This window comes from Pristiophorus japonicus, chromosome 2, assembly GCF_044704955.1.
Source record: "Pristiophorus japonicus isolate sPriJap1 chromosome 2, sPriJap1.hap1, whole genome shotgun sequence".
In the NCBI taxonomy this organism is placed as follows: Eukaryota; Metazoa; Chordata; class Chondrichthyes; family Pristiophoridae; genus Pristiophorus; species Pristiophorus japonicus.
In genome coordinates this window covers 116,129,255-116,153,615 of record NC_091978.1, presented here as the reverse complement: position 1 = coordinate 116,153,615, position 24,361 = coordinate 116,129,255, and the positions used below count along the sequence as shown (strand labels likewise).

Genomic DNA, 24,361 nt, shown 5'->3' with positions numbered 1-24,361 from the left:
CCATGCTTAATTAGCTGATCTTCGTATTGGTGCCAGTATCAGTACCGGTATTATGAATTATCTTCAGTCCCTTTTGATTAAGGAATAGAAAACCAGCCAAGATTCCAGCTCCTGGTTTCTATTCAACCACGTTTGCAGGAAAATATGTGTGTGTGGGAACATTGGGCTGGATTTTACCAACCTCGACGGGTCTGGGGCGGGCGATCTCCGTGGCAGATGCCGACCCTACAGCTGTGTTGATCCGGTCCTCCGACTTGATTTTACCTTGATGGGGATTGTTAAGCCCCCCCTGCGAGGTTCCCGGCCAATTAAAAGGAAGCGGGTCTGATGACATAATCTGATGATGCTTCATCAGCCTTAAAGAGACCATGTCCACATACATTTTGACACTTGTTCTGTCAGTGTTCTGCAGCATTGAGGTGCTGCAACACTGACAAGCGCTGCATAAAGGTGCGACCTGGCTGCACTGGCGCAAAACTTTCAATGATCTCTGTGGATCACGAAATGCTACTGTAAAGCCACACTCAACCTCATCCTGCTGTGCCACTCATCACATCCCCATCACTCTGCCTTCCCTAACCTACTCCTACACATACTTACTCACACCAACTTACCTTGCACCTCCAACCATCCCTCTCTCTTTGCTTACATTATCACATCCCCATCTCACTAGCCACCCCTCATACTCACCTTCATCCTTGTCCAATCATACCAACTAACAACACATAAGGGTAGGCACTTGGGTGTTATTGCCAATGCTGATAAAACGTTTCTGCTAATGTGTTGTCAAACATTCAAATCTGTATTTTCAACATTTGCATTCTGAGACCGATCTGTATGCACCTTTGGAAGTGGCTTAGTGAGTTGCAGTGAATGCTGATAAATAATGGTACCCCCCCCTCCCCCCTCCCCAATGGTGATGAATGTGAAAGGAATGGCTTGAGCATTGTAGGGATGCTTTCTGGTGCTGGTGTGGGGTGGTGCCATGGTGAGGCTGCCCCTGGCATCCTGGACAGCAATGTGGCCGGGTGCTGATGCCCTTTGTCCTGTACAGCATCAGGTGATTGTGGAGAAGGTTGGTGTTGTTGGTGATGCTGGTGTGCCTAGTGATGTTGGTGTTGGGGCTGATCATGGTGGGATTCTGAGGACCAAGGTGAGATTTGTTTCAAGGGCATCGATGCTGATGGAATAGATGGCAGCTGACGTTGAGATGCCAGAAGCAATTTGCCAGTGGTGAGATAGGTTGCTCCAAGGAGATGATACTGGATCGAGAGTTCAGTGCAAATACTTTCAACCTTCATAAAGCTGAAAAGTGTATTCCAAATCCTAAAGGCTCCAGCTTCTTTGATTGGAAATTGAACAGCTGTGAAATGGTAGCTTTTACATCACTTCTGCAGCTGTCAACTAGTCAAAGGCTATGGGCCCCAACAACATTCCGGCTGTTGTGCTGAAGACTTGTGCTCCAGAACTAGCCGCGTCTCTAGCCAAGTTTTTCCAGTACAGCTACAACACTGGTATCTACCCAACAAATTGGAAACTGCCCAGGTATGTCCTGCCCATAAAAAGCAGGACAAATCTAATCCAGCCAATTACCACCCCATCAGTCTACTCTCAATCATCAACAAAATGATGGAAGATATCGTCAACAGTGCTATCAAGAGGCACGTACTCACCATTAACCTACTCACCGATGCTCATTTTGGGTTCCACCAGGACCACTCGGCTCCAGTCCTCATTACAACCTTGGTCCAAACATGGACAAAAGAGCTGAATTCCAGAGGTGAGGTGAGAGTGACTGCCCTTGATATCAAAGCAGCATTTGACCGAGCATGGCATCAAGGAGCCCTCGTAAAATTGAGGTCAATGGGAATCGGGGGGCAAACACTCCACTGGCTAGAGTCATACCTGGCATGTACGAGGATGGTTGTGGTTGTTGGAGGCCAATCATCTCAGCCCCAGGACATCGCTGCAGGAGTTCCTCAGGGCAGTGTCCTAGGCCCAACCATCTTCAGCTGCTTCATCAATGACCTTCCCTCTATCATAAGGTCAGAAATTGGGGATGTTCGCTGATGATTGCACAGTGTTCAGTTCCATTCACAACTCCTCAGAAAATGAAGCACTCCATGCCTGCATGCAGCAAGACCTGATGATATTCAGGCTTGGGCTGATATGTGACAAGTAACATTTGCACCACAAAAGTGCCAGGCAATGACCATCACCAGCAAGTGAGAATCTAACCACCTCCCCTTGATAGTCAATGGCATTATCATTGCTGAATACCCCCACTATCAAAATCCTGGTGGACACCATTGATTAGAAACTTAACTGGATCAGCCACATAAATACTGTGGCAACAGGAGTGGGTCAGAGGTTGGGTATTCTGTGGCTAGTGTCTTATCTCCTGACTCCCCAAAGCCTTTCCACCATCCACAAGGCAGAAGTCAGGAGTGTGATGGAATACTCTCCACTTGCCTGGATGAGTGTAGCTCCAACAGCACTCAAGAAGCTCAACACCATCCAGGTCAAAGCAGCCGCTTGATTGGTACCCCATCCACCACCTTAATTATTCACTCTCTCCACCATTGGCGTGCCGTGGCTGCAGTGTGTACCATCTTTAAGATGCACTGCAGCAACTCGCCACGGCTTCTTCGGCAGCGTCTCCCAAACCCTAGACCTCCACCACCTAGAAGGACAAGGGCAGCAGGCACATGAGAACACCATCAGCTGCAAGTTCCCCTCCAAGTTACATACCATCCTGACTTGGAAATATATCACCATGCCTTCATCGTCGCTGGGTCAAAATCCTGGAACTTCCTCCCTAACAGCACTGTAGGAGTACCTTCAGCACACAGACTGCAGCGGTTCAAAATGGCTCACCACCACCTTCTTACAGGCAATAAATGCTGGCCTTGCCAGCGAGTCCCACATCCCGGAACAAAAGAAATACAGAGTTGAGAACCCGACACGCTTACCTGACGTGATACCCGAGGGATGTGGACCCAGTAAAAAACTTGGAAAAATCCTTTGGACCTGGTAAAATGCTGCTGAAATATCTTTAAGCAGCTTGTTAACTAGGACAATTGTCTGACACGTCACTTAGTGCCAGGTCTGCAGTCCGGAGCCAGAGCCGGCACTTTGGAAATTCACATGGAGGCAGGTTCAGAGCGGACTTCCTCCTCGCTATTAATCATGGCCATTTTGACAGTGGGGCTGCCTCCAAACTTGCACTCGCAATGCTGGTAAGATTCTGGCCATTGTGTGAGAATGGTACCAAGCTTATCTGTGATGTCCTGCCTGGCCAAATCGTCTTACAATATTCAACCAGTGGTTGCTGGCAGAAGATGTGCCCACCTTCAATGTATGTAAATGATATGATAAGGAGGGCAAAAGCTGCAGACCCAGTGATTCAGACATTTACACCAGAATTGCACCTGACAAATTAAGCTTGTAGAAAAGACTGGTAGGTGACTTGAATGACATGCCAAACCAGGAAGTGGTTAAGTTCACAAGCTTTGACTCCCCACAAACTTTGTCTGAAATATCAGCTTTGAATGAAGTGATTAGAAATTTTTTTTCTCAGGTATGCATGTAAGAAAGGATTCAGCAAACTGCCTTTCAGCAGTTTCAGGCAGGGAAATGTTTTGCTGCCCATCCTTCTGTCATGGAGCCCTTACCATGGAGTTCGCTATGTGCATTCTGTATATGTTATATTTTTCCTTAGGCTGCAGATTTTTGGAAGTGACAAGTCTTGTGGTTAGTTGTGTTCCTTATGTGAGATAGTAATGGGGTAGGGAGTCACAGGGGCTTTTGAGGCCCAATTTTAGCTCAGAAAAGTGGTTTCCAATTTCTTCAGCAGTTTGCCTGGCCTAGCAGAGAGAATTAAAGTAGGGAATTGTTGCCTGATCACAAAGTTATTTGCTTAGTCTCCTTGATGGGATGGTCTCTCTGGCATTGTCTACTGTGATAACACTGCCAATAACCACAAAGTCTCAAATTACCATTGATGTGTTATTGCCTTGAAGCATATTCAAATATATTCTGTATGGTTCAAAATTAAGAACAACAGGCTGCCATGCACTCCAAGGCAATAAGGCATTTCAGTTATGGTTTCATCTCAACCTCCTGAATGTTTGACTGCCAAACTGCAGGTTGCACGTTAATTTATTTTTTGATTAATATGTTGAGTGACTGGCCTGATAGTTGTAACATTAGAATGTTGGATTCTTGACCAGAAGATAAACATTTGTATCCCAGTTTCAGCTGTCACTCACATTCTGGCTTTCCTTTAAAAGGCTATTTTATCCTAGATATCTAAGGAAGGAGGGAAAATGGGACAGGGAGGGATTCATAGTACACTGTTAAAGGAAGCCTTTCAGCAATTAGCCTAAGGAGCTACATTGCTCTAGTACATTGCTAGATATATGTCTGTGTGCTAAACCTTACTGCAATTAAGATAACTGGGATGAAGTTGGGGTAGAGGAAGTGACTGAGCAAAAGTAATTTCTTCAATGTTTGAACACACTAATGGAAGGATTTGATTTGGATTGTGGCAGATTTTAATGAATGATCTTCATCAGTAATATTTTAACTGCGGAGATCTATTTAACTGATACTAAGGCCCGAAATTTCCAAAGGGGTTCCCCAAGTCTCCTGCTGTAACTCTACGGTGACCCAGCGTAACCCGGATAAGGCTGGGTCTCCACTGTTTTGCCAGGATTTCTGCCTGTCTCCTGCAAGAGTAACAGTGGGAGACCAGGAGAACCCCTGTAAAATTTCACGGCCTAATAGTTGCTGAGAAAATAGTTCTAAGCACTAGCCTATAAAATCCATAGAAATCTGAGTGACTTCTTTGTCATAACTGTGCTGCCAGTATCCTATCTCACACCAAGTCGCGCTCGCCAATCACCCTTGTTCTTCCAAAACTGAATTGCTTCCAGTCTCCTCACATCTCAAATTTTAAATTCTCTTTCTTGGCCTTATCCCTCCTTATTTATGTAATCTCTTTCAGCCCTACAAGCCCCACCAAATTCTCTGTTCCTCAGCCTCTTGTGCACCTCCTATCACTGACAGCTATACTTTATGCTGCCTGGATCCCACTTTATGGAATCCCCACCCTAAACCCCTATGCCTCTCCACCTACTTCTGCTCTTTTACGATGCTCCTTAAAATATACCGCTTTTGACAAAGCTTTTGGTGACACCTCCCAATCTCTCCTTTGTCCATTTTCCTCAAGCCTCTGTGAAGCATCTTGGGATCTTTTTCTATATAAAATGCAGGTTTTTGTTTTACACCATTCTGCATTATATTTTCTAGATCTTAATTTGGTTGACTGGAATGCTGCAAATCTTGTAGCTATTGCTCTTTCCAATGCAGTGTATCTTTGGCACCCAGAGAAGGGAGTGCATCAGGCCATAAATGTGGAATTAGGATACATCTCATCAGTCGCCTGGATTAAGGATAGAAACAATCTAGCAATTGGAACCAGTGCTGCTGATGTGCAGGTAACAGGGTATTAATTGTTTTCATTTCAGTTTGATTTTAGTGACTGAATAGATTATAGAAGCCATTTTTGTTTGTTTTAATCAAAATTTTAACCTGCTTAAAGTGTCACAGATAATAAATTCTGGCTTGAAGAAATAAGCTAAAGATAAAGGTATAAATGGTTCATTCTCGGGTTGGCAATCAGTAACTAGTGGGGTGCCGCAGGGATCAGTGCTGGGACCCCAACTAGTTACAATCTATATTAAAGACATGGAAGAAGGGACTGAGTGTAACGTAGCCAAGTTTGCTGACAATACAAAAATGGGAGGAAAAGCAATGTGTGAGGAGAACAGAAAAAATCTGCAAAATGACATAGACAGGCTAAGTGAGTGGACAAAAATTTGGCAGATGGAGTATAATGTTGGGAAGTGTGAGGTCATGCACTTCAGCAGAAAAAAATCAAAGAGCAAGTTATTACTTAAATGGAGAAAGATTGAAAAGTGCCGCAGTACCTGGGGGTACTTGTGCATGAAATGCAAAAGGATAGTATTCAGGTACAGCAAGTGATCAGGAAGGCTAATGATATCTTGGCCTTTATTGCAAAGGGGATGGAGTATAAAAGCAGGGAAATCTTGCTACAGCTATATAAGGTATTGGTGAGGCCACACCTGGAATACTACGTGCAGTATTGGTTTCCATATTTACAAAAGGATATACTTGCTTTGGAGGCAGCTCAGAGAAGGTTCACTAGGTTGATTCCAGAGATGAGGGTGTTGACTTATGAGGAAAGGTTGAGTAGGTTGGGCCTCTACTCATTGGAATTCAGAAGAATGAGAAGTGATCTTATCGAAACATATAAGATTATGAGAGGGCTTAACAAGGTGGATGCAGAGAGGATGTTTCCACTGATGGGGGAGACTAGAACTAGAGGGCATGATCTTAGAATAAGGGGCCGCCCATTTAAAACAGAGATGAGGAGAAATTTATTTTCTCAGAGGGTTGTAAATCTGTGAAATTCGCTGCCTCAGCGAGCTGTGGAAACTGGGACATTGAATAAATTTGACAGAAATAGACAGTTTCTTAAAAGATAAGGGGATAAGGGGTCATGGGGAGTGGGCGGGGAAGTGGAGCTGAGTCCATGATCAGATCAGCCATGATCTTATTGAATGACGGAGCAGGCTCAAGGGGCCATATGGCCTATTTCTTATGTTCTTGTGTGTAACATTGTAGATATGCAATGTAACAATATCCAAGGGGATCGATATTAATACATCTATCTGTGTTCTTATGGAGTGGTTCAAGGCTAGGCCCCAGGCCTGGATCACCAAGTGGGCCCCACTTTTGCCACTCCACCGACTTGTTTGCATTAAAATCTCGCTTCTTTTCTGTGATCTTCATTTGGCCAATAATAACAGAAACACCTGTGCAATAGGTAGCTATTTCCAAATCGTCAGGAGATGTTAACCCTTTAGTTTTCATTCTGGTGTGAAGGTCACTCAGTGGTATAGAGGCCGGGGCTGAAGAAATTTCTGGAGTGAGAATTCTTTCTGCTTGTCCTCAGCCCCCTCTGACATCAGGAGCCATTTTTGGGATGGACGAAACCTGCCTCAAACCAGGCCCCTTTGCAGATTTTCAATGGGCATGATTCTGAGTAGAGACCAACCACAGGAGTGCAGTTGGAGGTCACAGAAATTCGGTCTCGATGTGTGCATATTTTGTACAGAACTAACGGATCTCTGTTAGCACCACTAATGGATGGATTGTGGGTGGAGGTCTGCAAAGTTTGTTCCAACACCAGCTAACAATTTTTTTAAGAATTGGGCACCTACGGAGTTATAAGAGTGCTGCTGGCATACTTGGAACCATCATCATCATAGGTGGTCCCTCGTATCGAGGATGACTTGCTTCCACACCAAAAAGGGATGATTTCACAGGTGTTTCAATGAAGGACCTAATATCCCAGGTCCCAAATTACATGTTGAAAGATGGAAGATGCCTGTGCATTGATTTTTTTAACGTGTGGTGGCCGTTGCACACCAGCCACCACACGGGCTTGACAGAGCTAGGCCTTGGTCCAGTGGCAAGGATTAACCAAGACGACTGGAGACCAGCTCTGCTGCACGGACCTAGTGCACACACATATTACAGTGTGGGCTGGCCCGTGCTGCCCCTGGGCCCTCACCTCTTCTATGCCCGAACTCACGCCTCTCCTGGGCCCCGATCACGTTGCTCCACGATCACTCGCCGCTCCTGCGCCCCAACCTCACTGCTCCTGCTGTACCTGCCCACACTCCAATCAGTGACCTGGATCTTGGTGACATCCAATCCAGTCATGCTCTTCACAGCCGTCGCTCTCTAGCACGTGCTGTGCCTTGAAGTGGTATGCTCCTTTAAGCCATACTGCAGAAATAAACCACAGCCTTTAGGAGAAGAAGCAAAAAAATTATATTGCCATTGTATATTTTGGATGCAAAATTTTAAACCATTGTAAAAAGAATACATTTTGATCACAAAGTGTTATAACAAGAAATATATTTGTTTTAAATCCAAGTTGTGGGATGTTGAGACTAAGAAGAAATTGCGAAATATGCATAGCCATAGCTCAATGGTTGGAGCTCTGAATTGGAATGACCACATTCTTAGCAGGTATGTCTTTAGTAGTCTGGCTTCACAATCATCATGTATACATATATACTCACATTTTTCAATCATTTTAGCTTAATTTTACTAACCATTTAAATACTCTTTAAACAGATATGAGTTGACTTCGAATTTTCTGGGTTTTTACTGTACGTATAAGATGAAACAAACAGTTTTGCTCACATAGTTACTGAAAAAGCCTCAAATATGATGATTCTTTCCAATGTGAAAAAGCATAAACAAGATATCTGGGACTAGAATAGTTTAGATTAGAATAAAATAATAAAACTACACTCTTAGTTTGGCTTTTTTCTCAATTTTGCAAAAATGCCACTTTAATCTTTGAGTGTTAATTGTTACATTGTTTATTGAACCAATTTGAAAAGTGTCATTAGAATTTCACAGCTTTTCTGTGGATATCTTGTTCTGTACAAATCTTGTTGATTTGTGTTATCATTTTAACTTTAAAGGAAAGATTATCATGAATCTCAAACCCAGGGAGCATCCTGTAATCTGATACCCTCAGTCTTAGCCAACCGGGCAGGTAAACGCCCTTGGGCCGAAATTTAGTAGCACACCTGTGATTTTTTTACGTTCTTACTGTATGGATCCACGATGTGGTCGGATGATTGATTTTCAGGACTTTGAAATTAAGTTCCAAAGAAAATCAGTCATAGTGAGGGCGGGACATTAGGGGGAGAGAATCTGAGAGTTTTCATCTTCGGCCACTAGGGAGGGTTTCTGCCGGGCCAGTAGCCTGGCACCCAAGAGGGGGTACCAGGCTACCCGATGGCGGCCTGGCCGAACCCATGGACACTATCTTGCCAGCCAATCGGGAAGTCGGCCGGCAAAAATTATTACATGGCGGTCGCGGCAGTGGGTCCTCCCCTTGAAGGCAGCACTCACTGGGGATAAGGTGCACCGTCACAGAAAGCTGTCAGGGACACCGCGTGGCAGGGGATCGTTTTTTTGACCTAACTTTCGGTCGGTGCATTTTTAAGGTGAGGGAAAGCAGTGGTGCGTATCCTGATGATGCGCTTGCGGTGGTCATCAGCATTGGGTGGCATCGGGTCTAGGCCGAAAAATTCCCATCCTGAATTTGTGTCGGGGCGGCCAGCTGACCACAAAGCGGCGGCCACGGGATTCCGATGCATGGCTGCCACAAATGGACAGTAATGGGTCTTTTGAGAACCTGAATTTCAGCCCCCCTATGTCTTACGCACTCCAATCCCGTTGCCTTCATACGGGTCCCGATATTAACCTGCTCTTTTTGGTGAGAAAGCGGGAAAACAGAGGGGTCCTGCTTTAAATATGCGGATTGGGTTCTGATGATGTCATCAGGACCCAACTGCAATATTAACCCTAGGCCTGCATGGCAAAGCCCTCTGGGTCCTACAGGGAAACCTCAGGCCTCCCCAGCCCACGGGCTTCCCTTCCCCTCTGACCATCCTAACCCCCCTCCCAAACACTTACCTTACCGTCGGGGCCCACTCAATCAGGCCTTGTGCCACCCAAAATCCCGTTCCCACCCGCCAGCCACATAGGTCATCTCGCCGGGTTCAGTGGGTCCAGGGTTTAAAATCTTCCAGGTCTCATGCTCCGAAGGGCTGTATGGCATCCAGTCCAGTTCGGCCTATGGCCACATACATCATGTTCATCCTTAAAAGTAGTCTGTATGCAAGAACACAGTTTCTCGCCCTACCTCATGTGAATGCCAACTTCTAGCCGAAATGAGATAACAAATTGTCTATTATCCTGGATCATTATGGATAATATTTTCAATGGCTGGTTCTACATGTATTCTGGAAACACTCATCTCTAACTCTCTACAACCTTCCTCAACTTTATGACCATCTTTGTGCTTATCTGGTATTTAGTGTACATTTGGAAGAGAAGTGGCAACTTATTTGGTACCCTCCAGTTCTCCGTGTCCAGCCTCCTATGCATCCTTTTTCTCCCTTCTCTGTTTCACCTTCAGCCAATTTAGGCTTACTTACTGCAAGTCTCTCCCTAAACCCGTCTCCCTTACTACTTCTCTCTCCCCCAGCACATCTTTAATTTGTAGTTCTACCTCTCAAGCTATTAGTGCCAGCGTATGGATTGTAGTAGAATTAGCAAATAAGCTGATAGTGGCAGTTTGTTGTTTTTCTCAGCGGTGCTGTTTAATATCGGGATTCCTCAATTAAAATAGGAAATTGAGAAGTAAAGTTGAAGTCTGTGTCACTCTTTATAGAATTCAATTTCACAGGAAATTCTATTTGCCTGATTGCACTGTAATTACATTGAACAGTCAGACAGCATAGATATTTGATATGCATTGTTAAAGGACTGTTAGCAGGTATGTTATTCAATTAATTCAGGGTCTGTGGCTCTTGTGTTGGACTGTTCAGTCACCAAAGAACTCACTTTAGGAGTGGAAGCAAGTCTTCCTCGATTTCGAGGGACTGCCTATGATATTCAATTAAGTTCACATCATAAGATCCAAAACTCCATAGGGCTGATTTTCATCCCACCCCCTTCCCGTCTTCAGGCAGGAATAGTGCAGTAGCGTGAGCCCTCTGGCCTGCTCAATCGAAGGGTCAATTGAAAATCGATCACCATCTAACAACCATTTACACTTTATTGCCAAAGCCAGAATGATTATGGTCGGCAACATGTTCAATAGATTGATAGCGTACGATGAAGTAATGTGGGAGGAGGGTCATGTGGAACATAAACACTGGCACAGATCTGTTGGTTCGAATTGCCTCTTTCTGTGCTGTAATACATTGAGCTATCCATCAGATGCATGGGGTATGTCAGACCGAACAAAAAAACCATGGGATTTAAATCTGAATCTTAATATTTGTTGTTAAAACTCTGACTTTAAAATTACATTTAGAACTGGAGGGTTTACTGTGATCTAATGGGAATATGAACAAAATCAATTTGCACCAATTACAGTATACATTTTGATTTGGCACACGAACCAATTTTTGAGAAACATTGTAAATAGAATTTCACATTTGTTAAATAACTGCTAAACTGTTGTGTCCTTACACTCTACTGTAAACTACTGTAAATCAACACGAGGCACATACTGGAGACAAGGTCACTCTGTGACCTGTACCTTTATTTACAGGACCAAGGAGTGATGACCCTGCGTGGGACCTCCCTTTATATACCTGGATGACCAGGTGAGGAGTGTCTCCCACAAGTTCACCCCCTGTGGTCAAGGTGTGCATTTCTTAGGTGTATACAGTGTACAGTGTTGTTACATGAAGGTTACAGTTACATGAAGGTTACATACATTCATCACCTCCCCCCCAACGTCTTTGGGTCAAAGATTGAGTTTTTCAGGCGGTTGACGCTCTCTCGTGGAGCGCCGCAGTTGGGGCTCTGGATGTTGAGCCTTGGCATGCGTCTTTGTCACCTGTGGTGATTCCGGCTCATCAGGTACCTGGCCTCAGGGACTGTGCATGCTGCTGACGGTTCTTGTTGCTCGTTCACTGGCAGTGGTGTGGGCAGCATCTCATGATTTTCCTCAGGTTCCTCAGTGACCATGCTGAATCTTTTTTTCACTTGGTCCAGATGCTTGCGGCATATCTGTCCATTGTTAAGTCTGACCACTATGACCCTATTCCCCTCTTTACCAATTACAGTACCCTCGAGCCACTTGGGCCCCAAAGCGTGATTAAGAACAAATACAGGGTCATCGATTTCTATATAGCTCCCCTTTGAGTTACGGTCAAGCACTCATTTTGGGACTGGCGCTTGCCCTCAACAATGGCTGACAGGACTGGGTGAATAAGGGACAGCCGAGTTTTAAGTGTGTGTTTCATGAGTAGTTCCGCGGGCGGGACTCCCGTGAGCGAATCGCGATAGGCGGCATTGAAGGGAGGGTCCTTGAATCCGGAGCATGCCTTGCTTTATGATTTGGACCACACGTTCCACCTGGCCATTGGAAGCCGGCTTGAATGGTGCTGTCCTGACATGTTTGATGCCATTACCCGACATGAACTCCCGGAATTCATAGCTAGTGAAGCACGGGCCGTTGTCACTAACCAGGATGTCTGGCAAGCCGTGGGTCGCAAAGACCACACGCAGACTCTCAATTGTGGTGGATGTCGTGCACGAATTCAATATGATGCACTCGATCCATTTCGAGTGCGCATCAAGAACAATGAGGAACATTTTCCCCTGAATGGGCCCACGTAGTCTACGTGAATACGTGACCATGGCTTGGTGGGCCAGGGCCACGGGCTGAGTGGGGCCTCCCTGGGGGCATTGCCCAGCTGGGCACACGTCGTGCACCTGCGAACATAGTGTTCCAGGTCTGCATTAATTCCCGGCCACCATACACGTGACCGGGCAATGGCCTTCATTAGCCCAAGTCTGGGTGCTCGCTGTGGAGTTCCCTGATGAATGCTTCCCTTCCCTTCTGGGGCATGACTACCCGGCAGCCCCATAGTAGGCAGTCGGCTTGGATGGAGAGTTCATCCATCCGTCTGTGAAACGGTCTGACCTCTTCAGAACATGCTCTCTGAGCGGGCACCCAATCCCCAGTCAGGACACATTTCTTAATCAAGGATAGGAGGGGATCTCTGTTTGTCAATGTTTTGATCTGGTGGGCTGTGATGAGGGAGCCTGTGCTGTCGAAAGCATCGAGAGCCATGACCATCTCAGCGCTTTGCTCCACTGCCCCCTCAATGGTGGCCAGTGGAAGCCTGCTGAGCACGTCAGCGCAGTTTTCGGTGCCTGGCCGGTGCTGTATGGTGTAGTCATACGCAGCCAGCGTGTGAGCCCATCGCTGTATGCGAACTGACGCATTGGCATTGACAGCCTAGCTGGCGGACAGCAGGGATGTTAACGGCTTGTGGTCCATTTCTAACTCGAACCTTCTGCCAAAAAGGTACTGGTGCATCTTTTTCACCCTGTAGACACATGCAAGTGCTTCCTTTTCAACCATCCCATATCCCCTTTTTGCTTGGGAGAGCGACCTGGAAGCATAAGCCACAGGTTGGAGTTGGCCCTCATCATTACATGCACCCAACCCCATAGGATGATGCATCGCATGTCAAAACCAATTTCTTACAGGGGTTGTACAGGGTCAACAGCTTATTAGAACAAAGCAGGTTCTGTGCCCGATTGAAAGCCCGTTCCTGACAGTCCCCCTAAAACCAATTGCAACCCTTACGCAGGAGCATGTGTAGTGGCTTCAACAATGTGCTTAAGTTTGGCAGAAAGTTCCCGAAATAGTTCAGTAGTCCCAGAAATGAACGCAACTCCGATGTGTTGCCAGACCTGGGCGCACGACGGATCGCCTCCGTTTTGGATTCGGTAGGCCGGATCCCGTCTGCGGCAACCCTCCTGCCCAAAAACTCGACCTCTTGGGCCAAAAACAAACACTTGGATTTCTTTAGTTGCAGGCCTACCCGGTCCAGTCGGTGTAGCACCTCCTCCAGGTTGTGGAGGTGTTCTTCGGTGTCTCGACCTGTGATAAGGATGTCATCCTGAAATACGATTGTTCCAGGGATGGACTTGAGCAGGCTTTCCATGTTCCTTTGAAAGATAGCAGCTGCTGAATGAATGCCAAATGGATACCTGATGAAATGGCATGCACATCCCCCCATTTCCAGTTCATCTCGGCTAGCCAGCTCCTCCCCAAAAGCGCGGGACCATTTCCTGGGACAATCCAGAGTAGCAGCCGGTTCTCTGATCCATTATGTGTGACCACCAACGTTGCACTGCCTAGCACTGGGATGATCTCTTTGGTGTACGTCCGTAATTGCATGTCAATGCATTCTAGTTTGGGTCTGCTAGCTCTGAGTGGCCATGGTTTCTCGAATTGTTGGACACTCATAAGTGACTGGCTGGCTCCTGCGTCCAGCTCCATGTGTACCGGGATGCCGTTTAACAGTACTCTCATCATCATTGGTGGCTTTCTTGTGTATGAGCTGTGGATGTTTGCCACCTGAACCCGCTGAACTTCAGCGTCCATTGCTGTGTCCCAAGCATAACCCTGCCTTGCAGACCCCTCTTGTGGTTCATCCGCTTTGTAAACCAGTCTCGCTGTGGGCTTCCTGCATATCCTGGCTAAATGTCCACTGAAGTTACAATTTCTGCAGATAAATTGTTGAAACCTGCAGGTTTTCGCAGCATGTCTGCCCCCGCACCTCCTCAGGAGCTGAGATTGTTGTGAACAAAAGAGCTGTTACCAAGCATTCCTCTCTGATTGTCTCTTTGATTACTCTTGAGCACTCTGTTTATGGGTGTCAATGGCCCCATCCCAGGACGTATTGTCCCTTGTGATGGTGTAAATGTCTGTTCACCCTGCCATTGTCTCTGTTGAGGACCCACCCTAGAATCTGTTACTGCCTGGTTGGTGTCGAATTACCCTTGCCTGCCTGCGGGGTTCTGAGTCGCGTTTACCATGTTAACACCCTGCTCCATCGCCATGTTGGGAGCAGAGTTGCACTCGTATATGATCTTCGTTTCCTCCTCCCCCGCCATGAAGGTTTGAGCCATCAACACCGCTGCTTCCAAGGTCAAGTCCTTGGTCTCAACTAGCTTCCTAAAAATCCCGACATGACCAATGCCCTCAATGAAGAAATCCCATAACATCTCCCCCCTGCAGGTGTCTGTGAACTTACAGAGGCTGGCCAAGCACCGAAGGTCCGCAACAAAGTCCGGTATGCTCTGCCTTTCCCGACGTCGGTGCGTATAGAATCGGTGTCGGGCCATGTGTATACTGCTTGCCGGTTTGAGGTGCTCACCGATCAGTTTGCTGAGCTCCTCCTCAAAGGTCTTGTCCGCCGGCTTCTTGGGTGTGAGTAGGTCTTTCATCAGTGCGTACGTCTTAGGTCCATAGCTGGTCAGTAGATGTGCCCTTCGCCTGTCAGCTGCTGCCACTCCCAGCCAGTCCTTCATGACAAAGCTCTGCTGGAGCCTCTCAACGAAATCATCCTAGTCCTCACCAACACAGTACTGTTCCTCTGTGCTACCGGTGGCCATCCTCGTGAGTCGTTGATTCCCGTTTCTCGTCGCCAAATGTTGTGTCCTTACACTCAACTGTAAACTACTGTAAATCAACACGAGGCACATACTGGAGACAAGGTCACCCTTTATTCACAGGAGCAAGGAGTGATGACCCTGCGTGGGACCTCCCTTTATATACCTGGATGACCAGGTGAGGAGTTTCTCCCAAAAGTTCACCCCCTATGGTCAAGGTGTGCATTTCTTAGGTGTATACAGTGTACAGTGTTGTTACATGAAGGTTACAGTTACATGAAGGTTACATACATGACATGAACTTTGCTGATTTAGGCATGACAATGTTGGTGTTTCATGATATTTATATATATATTCATCTATTTACATTGTACAGTGGCTCCCGATTTGGATCGATTCATCACCATGATGTAAGAATTGCACAGCACCATGTTGGCACACTCTGTGGTCACAACTCTCAAGTATGTAGTCTCAAATGGTCACCAGATGGTGGGCTGCTTGCTAGTGGTGGCAATGACGGTCTACTGAATATCTGGCTCAATGACCCAGGAGCCAACGTTAAAAGTAAACCAGACATGACCATTAATAATCAAGAGTCAGCTGTAAAGGTGAATGTTGATTAACTGCGTACGTTGTTGTTAATACATTTTTCCTGTCTTATGCTACAAATAAGATCTGTTCAACATTTTAATTAACATAAATTCTGCTGAAGTGGTTGGTGGTATAATGGTTTAGCTCAACAGCTTTTTAGCTCTGGAACTTGGGATTGAATCCACCCAAGCTGATAAGGATGAGCATGTCATCTGCTTGTTCTCTGTTAGTGTTCTATGTAAATGAGTTTGAACTGTCTTAATCCAACTCATCGTGGGGCTGAGCCTCCCGGACTATGCTGTCCCTAAGATGGCTGCAATTGGTGATCTCATTCAGAGAGGCTAAAAGGATAGCTGAAAAGAGATGATGGAAAAATGCCACACCCATGTCAGAGGTGGGCTAATCTTCTTGGGTTATCTTAAGGGGCATTGCTGGGGCAGATGAGAGGGAACGTTACTCTGTAGATAATCTATGCTGCACTTCACTTGACAAAGCTTGATGCTGAAACTAGGGGGGAGAAATTCGGTTGCTTTGCTCCTTCCATGAGCACCTGCGGGAGCGGTAGCGGGTTGCTGAGTGGTACCGACCAAGCGTAGTGAATTCACCGACGCTGGCGAACTTCCCTGGTGGTTTTGTGCTGGCGCTAGCACTTACCGCCTCGCTCTCTTGCGCCCCATAGATCATGTCGCCATCTGGTGCACAGCACCTTTTTACTCCCCCGGATGTGATATTCGGTCCCAACCCATGCTGCATCGCCAGGTGTCAACAACGGCAGCTTCAGGAGGCGTTGTCACATCGGCTGGCCGCTTGAGGAGTGATATTTAAAGGCAGTGGTGGTTAGGTAGGGCAAACTTTATTCCTTGTACCAGTCTGGTGCCTTCTGATTGCTTTTCGCAGCTGATTTCTGTGAGATTCGTCAGCCCTCCATTCTCTTAGAGTGCTTGGGGCTGTAATGCAAGTCGCGTAGGTCCCGTGGCCCCACAGAGAGAGCAATAGGAATGTTTCAATCCATCATTGGTCCTTCCCTTTAAGCGAGGGAAGGAGCCTCTAATGCTGACAGCACTGCACTGAACATTGCTCAGCACTCTGCAGCGACAATCCCTCTCAGACACTTTAGCGCTCTAAGGGAAGTGGTAGCACTTGATTTAGCACTCCACTTCCCTCTTGGAGCGCTAACGCTGAAGTTCCCGGAAGCAGAAAATAATTTTTGCCTGCCGATACTTTTGCAATAATTCAAACGTTATCACCCCAAACTGGGCACTATGCAATTTCTAGTCCTTGGTGCCCAAGTAGGAGAGTATTCCCCACTTAATATTCCTTACCTTGATGAATGCAAAACTCATTTTAAAAAGTTATGAAAATGTCTTGTATTTCATTCTTCTCTTTTGTCCTTCTTGAATTAGCTGAGGGGTTGGCAACCCCTTTAGGGGACAAGATTATTTAAAAAGGAATTAAATAGTTTATTGAAAAAAAGGAATATTAAAAGAGCTCATGTAGAGATTGGTACAGACTTGATGGATAAAATGTCCTGTTTCTGTGGCTCTAACATTCTTGAATTCTAAGGCCCCCGAATTTGATGAAGGCATCCGCCTACCCAAGTGCTGCCCAAAGGACCGCTGATGACCGCTGTGGTCCCTGATGGTTCTTTGGGTGGGGTTTTCATCAGCAAGGCACCTCGAAGGTCGGCGGGCGGGAGTGTACTTACGCGCATCGGCCGTCCGCTGACATCGGCAGGCGCTTCCCGGCGGCTCTCCCCTCCCGCCCGCTCCAGGCCACAACAAAAGTGGCACTGGGCGGTTCGACCAGAGGAATATTGGCAGCAGTGGGTGGCAGTTGGCGGCAGTGGGCAGTAAAGCCATCAATTTCAGCCCAATGGACATTGAGAAGTGATAGAACCTGGAGTTTGGCCTCAGATGGACTTCGGCCTTAGATGGAGTTTAGCCTTGAGGTGCAGTTGGACAGGTTAGGTGAGTGGGCAAACGCGTGGCAGATGCAGTATAATGTGGATAAATGTGAGGTTATCCACTTTGGTGGCAAAAACACGAAGGCAGAATATTATCTGAATGGCGGCAGATTAGGAAAAGGGGAGGTGTAACGAGACCTGGTGTCATGGTACATCAGTCATTGAAAGTTGGCATGCAGGTACAGCAGGCGGTGAAGAAGGCAAATGGCATGTTGGCCTTCATAGCTACGGGATTTGAGTATAGGAGCAGGGAGGTCTTACTGCAGTTGTACAGGGCCTTAATGAGGCCTCACCTGGAATATTGTGTTCAGTTTTGGTCTCCTAATCTGAGGAAGGACGTTCTTGCTATTGAGCAAATGCAGCGAAGGTTCACCAGACTGATTCCCGGGATGGCAAGACTGACATATGAGGAGAGACTGGATCGACTGGGCCTGTATTCACTGGAGTTTAGAAGGATGAGAGGGGATCTCATAGAAACATATAAAATTCTGACGGGACTGGACAGGTGAGATACAGGAAGAATGTTCCCGATGTTGGGGAAGTCCAGAACCAGGGGACATAGTCTAAGGATAAGGGCTAAGCCATTTAGGACTGAGATGAGGAGAAACTTCTTCACTCAGAGAGTTGTTAACCTATGGAATTCCCTACCGCAGAGATTTGTTGATGCCAGTTCATTGGATATATTCAAGAGGGAGTTAGATATGGCCCTTACGGCTAAAGGGATCAAGGGGTATGGAGAGAAAGCAGGAAAGGGGTACTGAGGTGAATGATCAGCCATGATCTTATTGAATGGTGGTGCAGGCTCGAAGGGCCGAATGGCCTACTCCTACATCTATTTACTATGTTTCTATATTTTTTTCTATGATAGGAGTTTTTTCTATATTGAATTCATGTGTGAAATGAGTAAGTTGGTTATTGTGAAAGTTTGGTGCCAGTGGGAGGTCAGGCAAACATTATCTAAATTGTTAAGTAAGACACAGATGGATGGCAGTGCAGAACATCCTCATAATGTAAGGCTCAATTTTCCCCCGTTATTTAAGCCGTTCTTTTTTTGGCCGAAATTAAAGTATCCAAGTTTCCCCAAAGATTGTGTGCCAGTGGAACTCAGTAAGTTATGATTTTTTTAAGTTAGTTTTTTTTTCACCTCATTTGGGGTGTAACCTGCCACCCGCACCAATTCTGGCCATTTAAGTAAGTTTGGCCAGCTCCGATTTACACCAATTTTTTTTAGGACGGTGTATGTGACCGCTGTGGAAAAACCTTCTGGGCAGTTAAGAAAATTGGCGCAGGTAAGAGAATCAGCGCAGCAGAGCCCGGACAGCAGCAGCAGAGAGGGGAGAGAGAGTGGGGGTGAGGCCTTTCGGCCAGAGTTAGAAGCGGGTACCAGGAGGGGGGAGGCCTGCGATAGTAGTGGGTACCAGCATCAGGAGGCTCTTCGGCCTGGGATAGTAGTGGGTACCAGCATCAGGAGGCTCTTCAGCCTGGGATAGTAGTGGGTACCAGGAGGGGGGAGGCCCTTCGGCCTGCGATAGTAGTGGGTACCAGCATCAGGAGGCTCTTCAGCCTGGGATAGTAGTGGGTACCGGCACCGGTATCGGGAGGTGAGGGGAGGGGGAGATAGACTTTTGGCATAAACACTTTAATAATTTAATGCTGGTAAATTGCTGCAATGTGTAAGGTGCTTGTGCAGGTTGCTGTGAGCTGGCCAGAATGTGTTGCATATTTCACTTTCCAGCCTCAGCCTGCAGTGTGTCCCTCGTTACCCTGGCAACCCGATCATTTTGGCGCAGATCTTAGGCTCCACCCCCAAAGCTAAAGGACAGGTTAGGTGACGACGAAATCAACAATTCAGACGGGGAAACTTGGATGATTTTTTTTGGTGTAGTTGGGCCCCAAAAAAACGGGAGTAACTCTTCAAGTACGCCAAAAAACAGCTTTGGGGAAAATTGAACCCAATGTATGTAGAATTTGATATGTGGGCCATCATGGGTATCCAATAACCCAATAACAGCATGTCTGCACCGAGTGTCAGAAAATTGAGTCTCTGCAGCAGAGGATCTCTGTGCTATCGCCACAATAGCCACACTCCACAATGCCAGAGAGGATGAAGGGTTTCTGGATCATATTCTTGGTCATCTAAATGTCCCAACTCTATGGTTTAGGATACACTTACAACATAGAAAGAAAGTTAAAACAGCCTAATTTTCAATTCTTCTTCTTTTATGAGCTGTATGTTTCTATGGTTCTACTTACAACACTTCATGGTGCCTTTGTCTAATGAGTTATCTGAGAGTGTGGGGCTGGCTCTTCCTTTAAAATAATTTATAATTTGGAATACTTCATCATAGGAATGCAAAGGTTTTAATGCTGGCCAATAGAAACATTGCTGGGGGAAATTGTAGGGAGAGACATCAGACCTGAGGAAATTTTGAACTAAACTTAAAAAAAAGACTTACAATATTTAAATCCCAATCTCTATAAACATCTCCCCTACTGATAATATGATTGCCTATTCCACCCATACAAGCAGAAGGACACTCTAGAAAATAGCTGTAGCTACTGTATATCAGTTTAACCCATTGGGAAATTACATGGTTAAAATGTACCGTTGACACAAAAATCCAGGACATAGTTCTGATACTATAAATATATATTTGTATTTTCAATTATTGCGGAAAAAGACAGTGTGGATGGGCAAGAAAATAAAGGAGCAAAATTGCCCTGCACCCCGATTGGGGGTGGTAACCTGCTGGGGCCGGGATTTCCTGCACCCTGTGCAGAAGATCCGCCCCGACAGCTGAATTGGACTTACCGCCTCTCAAAGGAAATGCAGCGCAATCTCGCGCGCTCCAGTTCCTTTAGGGACGGGTCACAGGGCGATGCTGGGGCGAGTAGTGCAGTGCTCCATGTAGCGCTGACATGCTTCAATGCCCCTCCCCTTTGCTTAAAGGGGAGGGCCACTGCGCACTCTGCAAGGTCTCTGTTGGCCTCCACTGGACCGCCAGGGCAGTGTGGTGCCAAGGTTGCAGTCCGGCACCCAAAACGAAGTGCTGGGCTGCATGATGACGGCCCGTACCACCCAAAAAGCAGGTATGGGAGCCGACCCGAGAATCGGCAAAACTTCAAAGATGGCCGTGCGGGGTGCTGGCGAACTCCCCTTCAACTTCCACACTGCGATTGGATGTTGGCCAGCTTCGTGACCTGCGAAGCTGGCGTTGACATCCACTCGCATCAACCTGGCAAGTCGCTGGGCAATTTCCCCCTGTGGGGTGTGGTGCTGCCATGACAGCGCCTCTGCAAACTCCCGGGCTATTTCCCGGGAGCCGGTAGTGCCGCACCCCCCCCCCCTCCCCCCAACTCCCTGGGCGAAAAGTGTCTTGCATCCCGTTAGCGCCCTCCGGAGTTGCTTCCGGGCCTCTGAAAAAGGGCCAATTTTGCCCCCTAAATCTTTTATTTATCAATAATTTAATTTCCTTTTCAATAGGCCATGAACTGGTGCCCTTGGCAATCTGGAATTCTTGCTGTTGGGGGAGGAATGAAAGATGGACATTTGCGTATATGGGACACAAAAAGTGGGAGCTGTATTCGAGACGTGGATACAAAATCACAAGTAAGATAATCAGATAATTTGTAACAGTGCCATGGGATTAATATGTTTAACATTTGTGGTTAGGTTTTGTGATTGGGAGAGTCTAAAGTATTGTTCGTTGATTTTGCTCCAAGATAATATAATAGCATGGTGGAATTTGAACTTTCTACAGTATATTCCCAGTCAGAAAAATTCTTGGTTCTTCTGGCTTGGTGCCATAATCCACTGCCTTGGCTGGCTGCTTGGTGCATGGAGTCCTGCTGTATATGTTCTTAAGGTATCATAAAATGATTGATGAGACATGCAGTGAAGTAGTCTGTTCCAGACTGAACTCTCTTTTAAAGGCTGCACTCTAATTTCCAGCAACTTACACCCATTTTACACAGGATTTATGGCAATCACTACTTAAATAAGCTGACCCAGGGAACTCTTGTGTAAATAACTCTCCTGACCATTGATGAGCACAAATCATTTTCCATTCCCATGGATATTTTCCCCTTTGTTTTCATATGTCACAGGCCTAAATACAGAGCTGCTTTTGAGTCATCAGCTTATTTGAGGCTATTGGTCAGCTTTGTACTTCTTGAGGTTTGCTCATGTGCAACTGTGTGAAACTTCTATGATGTGAAATGGTTGACCACGTGTATGAGAAACATTCTTGAAAATTGATCGAATTGCAAGATACATCTCGAGTCTATCATGTGTGTATATATAAATGAACTGGTGGTTTTTCGTAACCACATAAAAGGCTGAATTGCAATATTTATTATTTATTTAGAAACTTCTGGCTCCACTTTTCCTAATTGTTATATTTTAGAGTTCCACGGTGGGGTACTCAGAGTGAACCCTTGTCAGCAGCACATACATAAGAACATAAAACATAAGAATTAGGAACAGGAGTAGGCCATCTAGCCCCTTGAGCCTGCTCCGCCATTCAACAAGATCATAGCTGATCTGGCCGTGGACTCAGCTCCATTTACCCGCCCGCTCCCCATACCCTGTGGAACTCCTAATTGGACAGAAGCAAACATTTTAAAGTTCTTGAGGCAGTGCTATATGTGTGCATCTTCCCATTAGCACCTACAGAATTATGTAAACTGTTGAAAAATAGTCCCTTGTCAAGTTCCCTGTGTTGATTTGAGCTGCAGCTCCTGATTTTCTGAGCCAAATTGTTTGTTGAAGAACTTTTAAAAAATGTTGATCAGGATATGGGCAACATTGGCAAAGCCACAATTAATACCCATCCCTTGTTTCCTTGAGAAGGTGGTGTTGGGCCTTCTCCTTGAACTGCTACAAGCCTTGTGGTAATGGTTCTTCACCATCTGGGGCTAGGTTATTATATTTGGGAGATGTGCATTTTGACTGTAGTTTCTGATAACAAACTGGGTGCATTGGAGCTAATCACTGTTTTTCCTGTTGCTGGCTTTTGGTTTCTTTTGATTCAGCACTCCTTTGGTGCTCACCTCCCACAGCAGCACTCCTGTTGCCAGCAGTTGACCCCCAATAGCTGTAAGCAGTGCTGATCGTGGGCATTCCACTGGGCCTGCCAATGGTCACATTGCATTTGGAAGAGGAATTCCTGCAGTGGTTCATAATCACAGCAGACATCTGGCAGCCCTCCACAGATGAACCAAGAGTAACATCATATGATTACATCATTTGGGGCAGCCACAACTACTTGGGCCTGTTGGAAGAGACCTGCCTTCACTGTCTATGATTCAGAAAGGTGGCAGTTACCAAGTTGTGCCATACATGGGTGTGTGACCTTAAACAACATCCAGTACAGGGGCAGCCCTACCTGTTGTGGTTAAAGTCATCACCACACTGAACTTTAATGCTACAGGCTGATTTCAAGCCACTTCTGCTGACCTAAGTCGGATAGGTCAATTGCGCATACACTGATGTATTAACCAGTTACTACAGCCCTTTGTTTGTTGGGGGCAACAAATTGGTCACTTTTCCAATGGAAAGGAAGGAACAGCTGGAGAAGGTTCAACATTTCAATGAAGTGATTGGGTTCCCAAAAGTGCAAGCTGCGGAAAGGCACAAGAATATTTTCTTGCAGGTGCTGTACGGTTATTGTCCGAGCAAAGGTTTGCTCTGAGGTTGATGCAAATTGTTTTCAAAAAGTTTTGTAGCTGTTTGACAGGTAGCATGACGGCTTCAGTGTCTGTCCCAACACAATTCCACCTCCATTTCAGTGAGACATCCCAGCAGAAACTGCTTGCAATTTCAAATGACCCTATGGACTGTCTGTGGTGGGCAAAAGTTAGCCCGCCTGTCGTCCCCCCTGTCCGCCCCCCCCGCCGCCACCCCAGTGACATGTTCCAACGACAGAAAGATGAAACATCCAAGCTGTCATATAAAATGCAAAACATTCCATGCTGATACAAATTGTTTTTGTTTTTTCAGATTTGTTCATTGCTCTGGTTATCACAATACAAGGAGTTAGTAACTGGCCATGGTTTTCCCAAACATCAGGTCTCCGTCTGGAATTACCCAACTCTTACGAAGTCAGCTGACCTCAAAGGTACCACTTGACCACCTCATAGATTGAATGAAAATATAACTATATCAAGAACCACTCTGAGTAGATTGTTAGGGCCTCTCAGCAGCATGTTGAATAGTTAAGTTAGAATAGTTAGAACATATCTTCGAAAATCATAAGCAATTGTCCAACCATTAAAATCAATGGATGGAAAATAATGGTCAAAATGGTCACAATTTCTGGATACAATGGTGATGGGCAAGATTCTGAAAATATTCCCGATTTTTAAAATTTTATTTGGTTAAATAGTCTTCAAATATGTTCAAATATTTTTCCTTTACCACGAATATTTCAACCCTTATGATTTAAAATATTTGGGCCCTGAAAAGGCAAGGGCCTTCCACAGCTTCTCTGCTGTGGCCATAACTCCAGTGGGAGTAGAGGGGAAGGCTCAAGAAATAGATCACGACTCATCCTGTGCTCACAGTTTCTAGGGGAATTTGCCTGGGGTGGAACCTCCACTCTTCTGCATCCTTCTCATCACACTGTAGTCCATAGTACATCCCACAACATTCACTTGGCCTGCAATTCTTCTTTGGCCACTAAAAGCCACTGTCTG

At 46.0% G+C, this 24,361-nt stretch overlaps 1 protein-coding gene across 1 annotated transcript in view; it reads left to right on the top strand.

The window, feature by feature from the left end:
• Positions 1-1,192: 1,192 nt before the first annotated feature.
• Positions 1,193-24,361, top strand: part of LOC139228919 (cell division cycle protein 20 homolog) — a 48,048-nt gene continuing 24,879 nt past the window's right edge. Inside the window, exons 1-7 of the mRNA XM_070860443.1 lie at positions 1,193-1,233; positions 3,722-3,753; positions 5,314-5,501; positions 8,033-8,127; positions 15,488-15,719; positions 21,150-21,275; positions 23,667-23,784. Of these exons, the coding sequence (XP_070716544.1) occupies positions 1,193-1,233; positions 3,722-3,753; positions 5,314-5,501; positions 8,033-8,127; positions 15,488-15,719; positions 21,150-21,275; positions 23,667-23,784 (832 nt within the window). The remainder of the gene's footprint in view (positions 1,234-3,721; positions 3,754-5,313; positions 5,502-8,032; positions 8,128-15,487; positions 15,720-21,149; positions 21,276-23,666; positions 23,785-24,361) is intronic.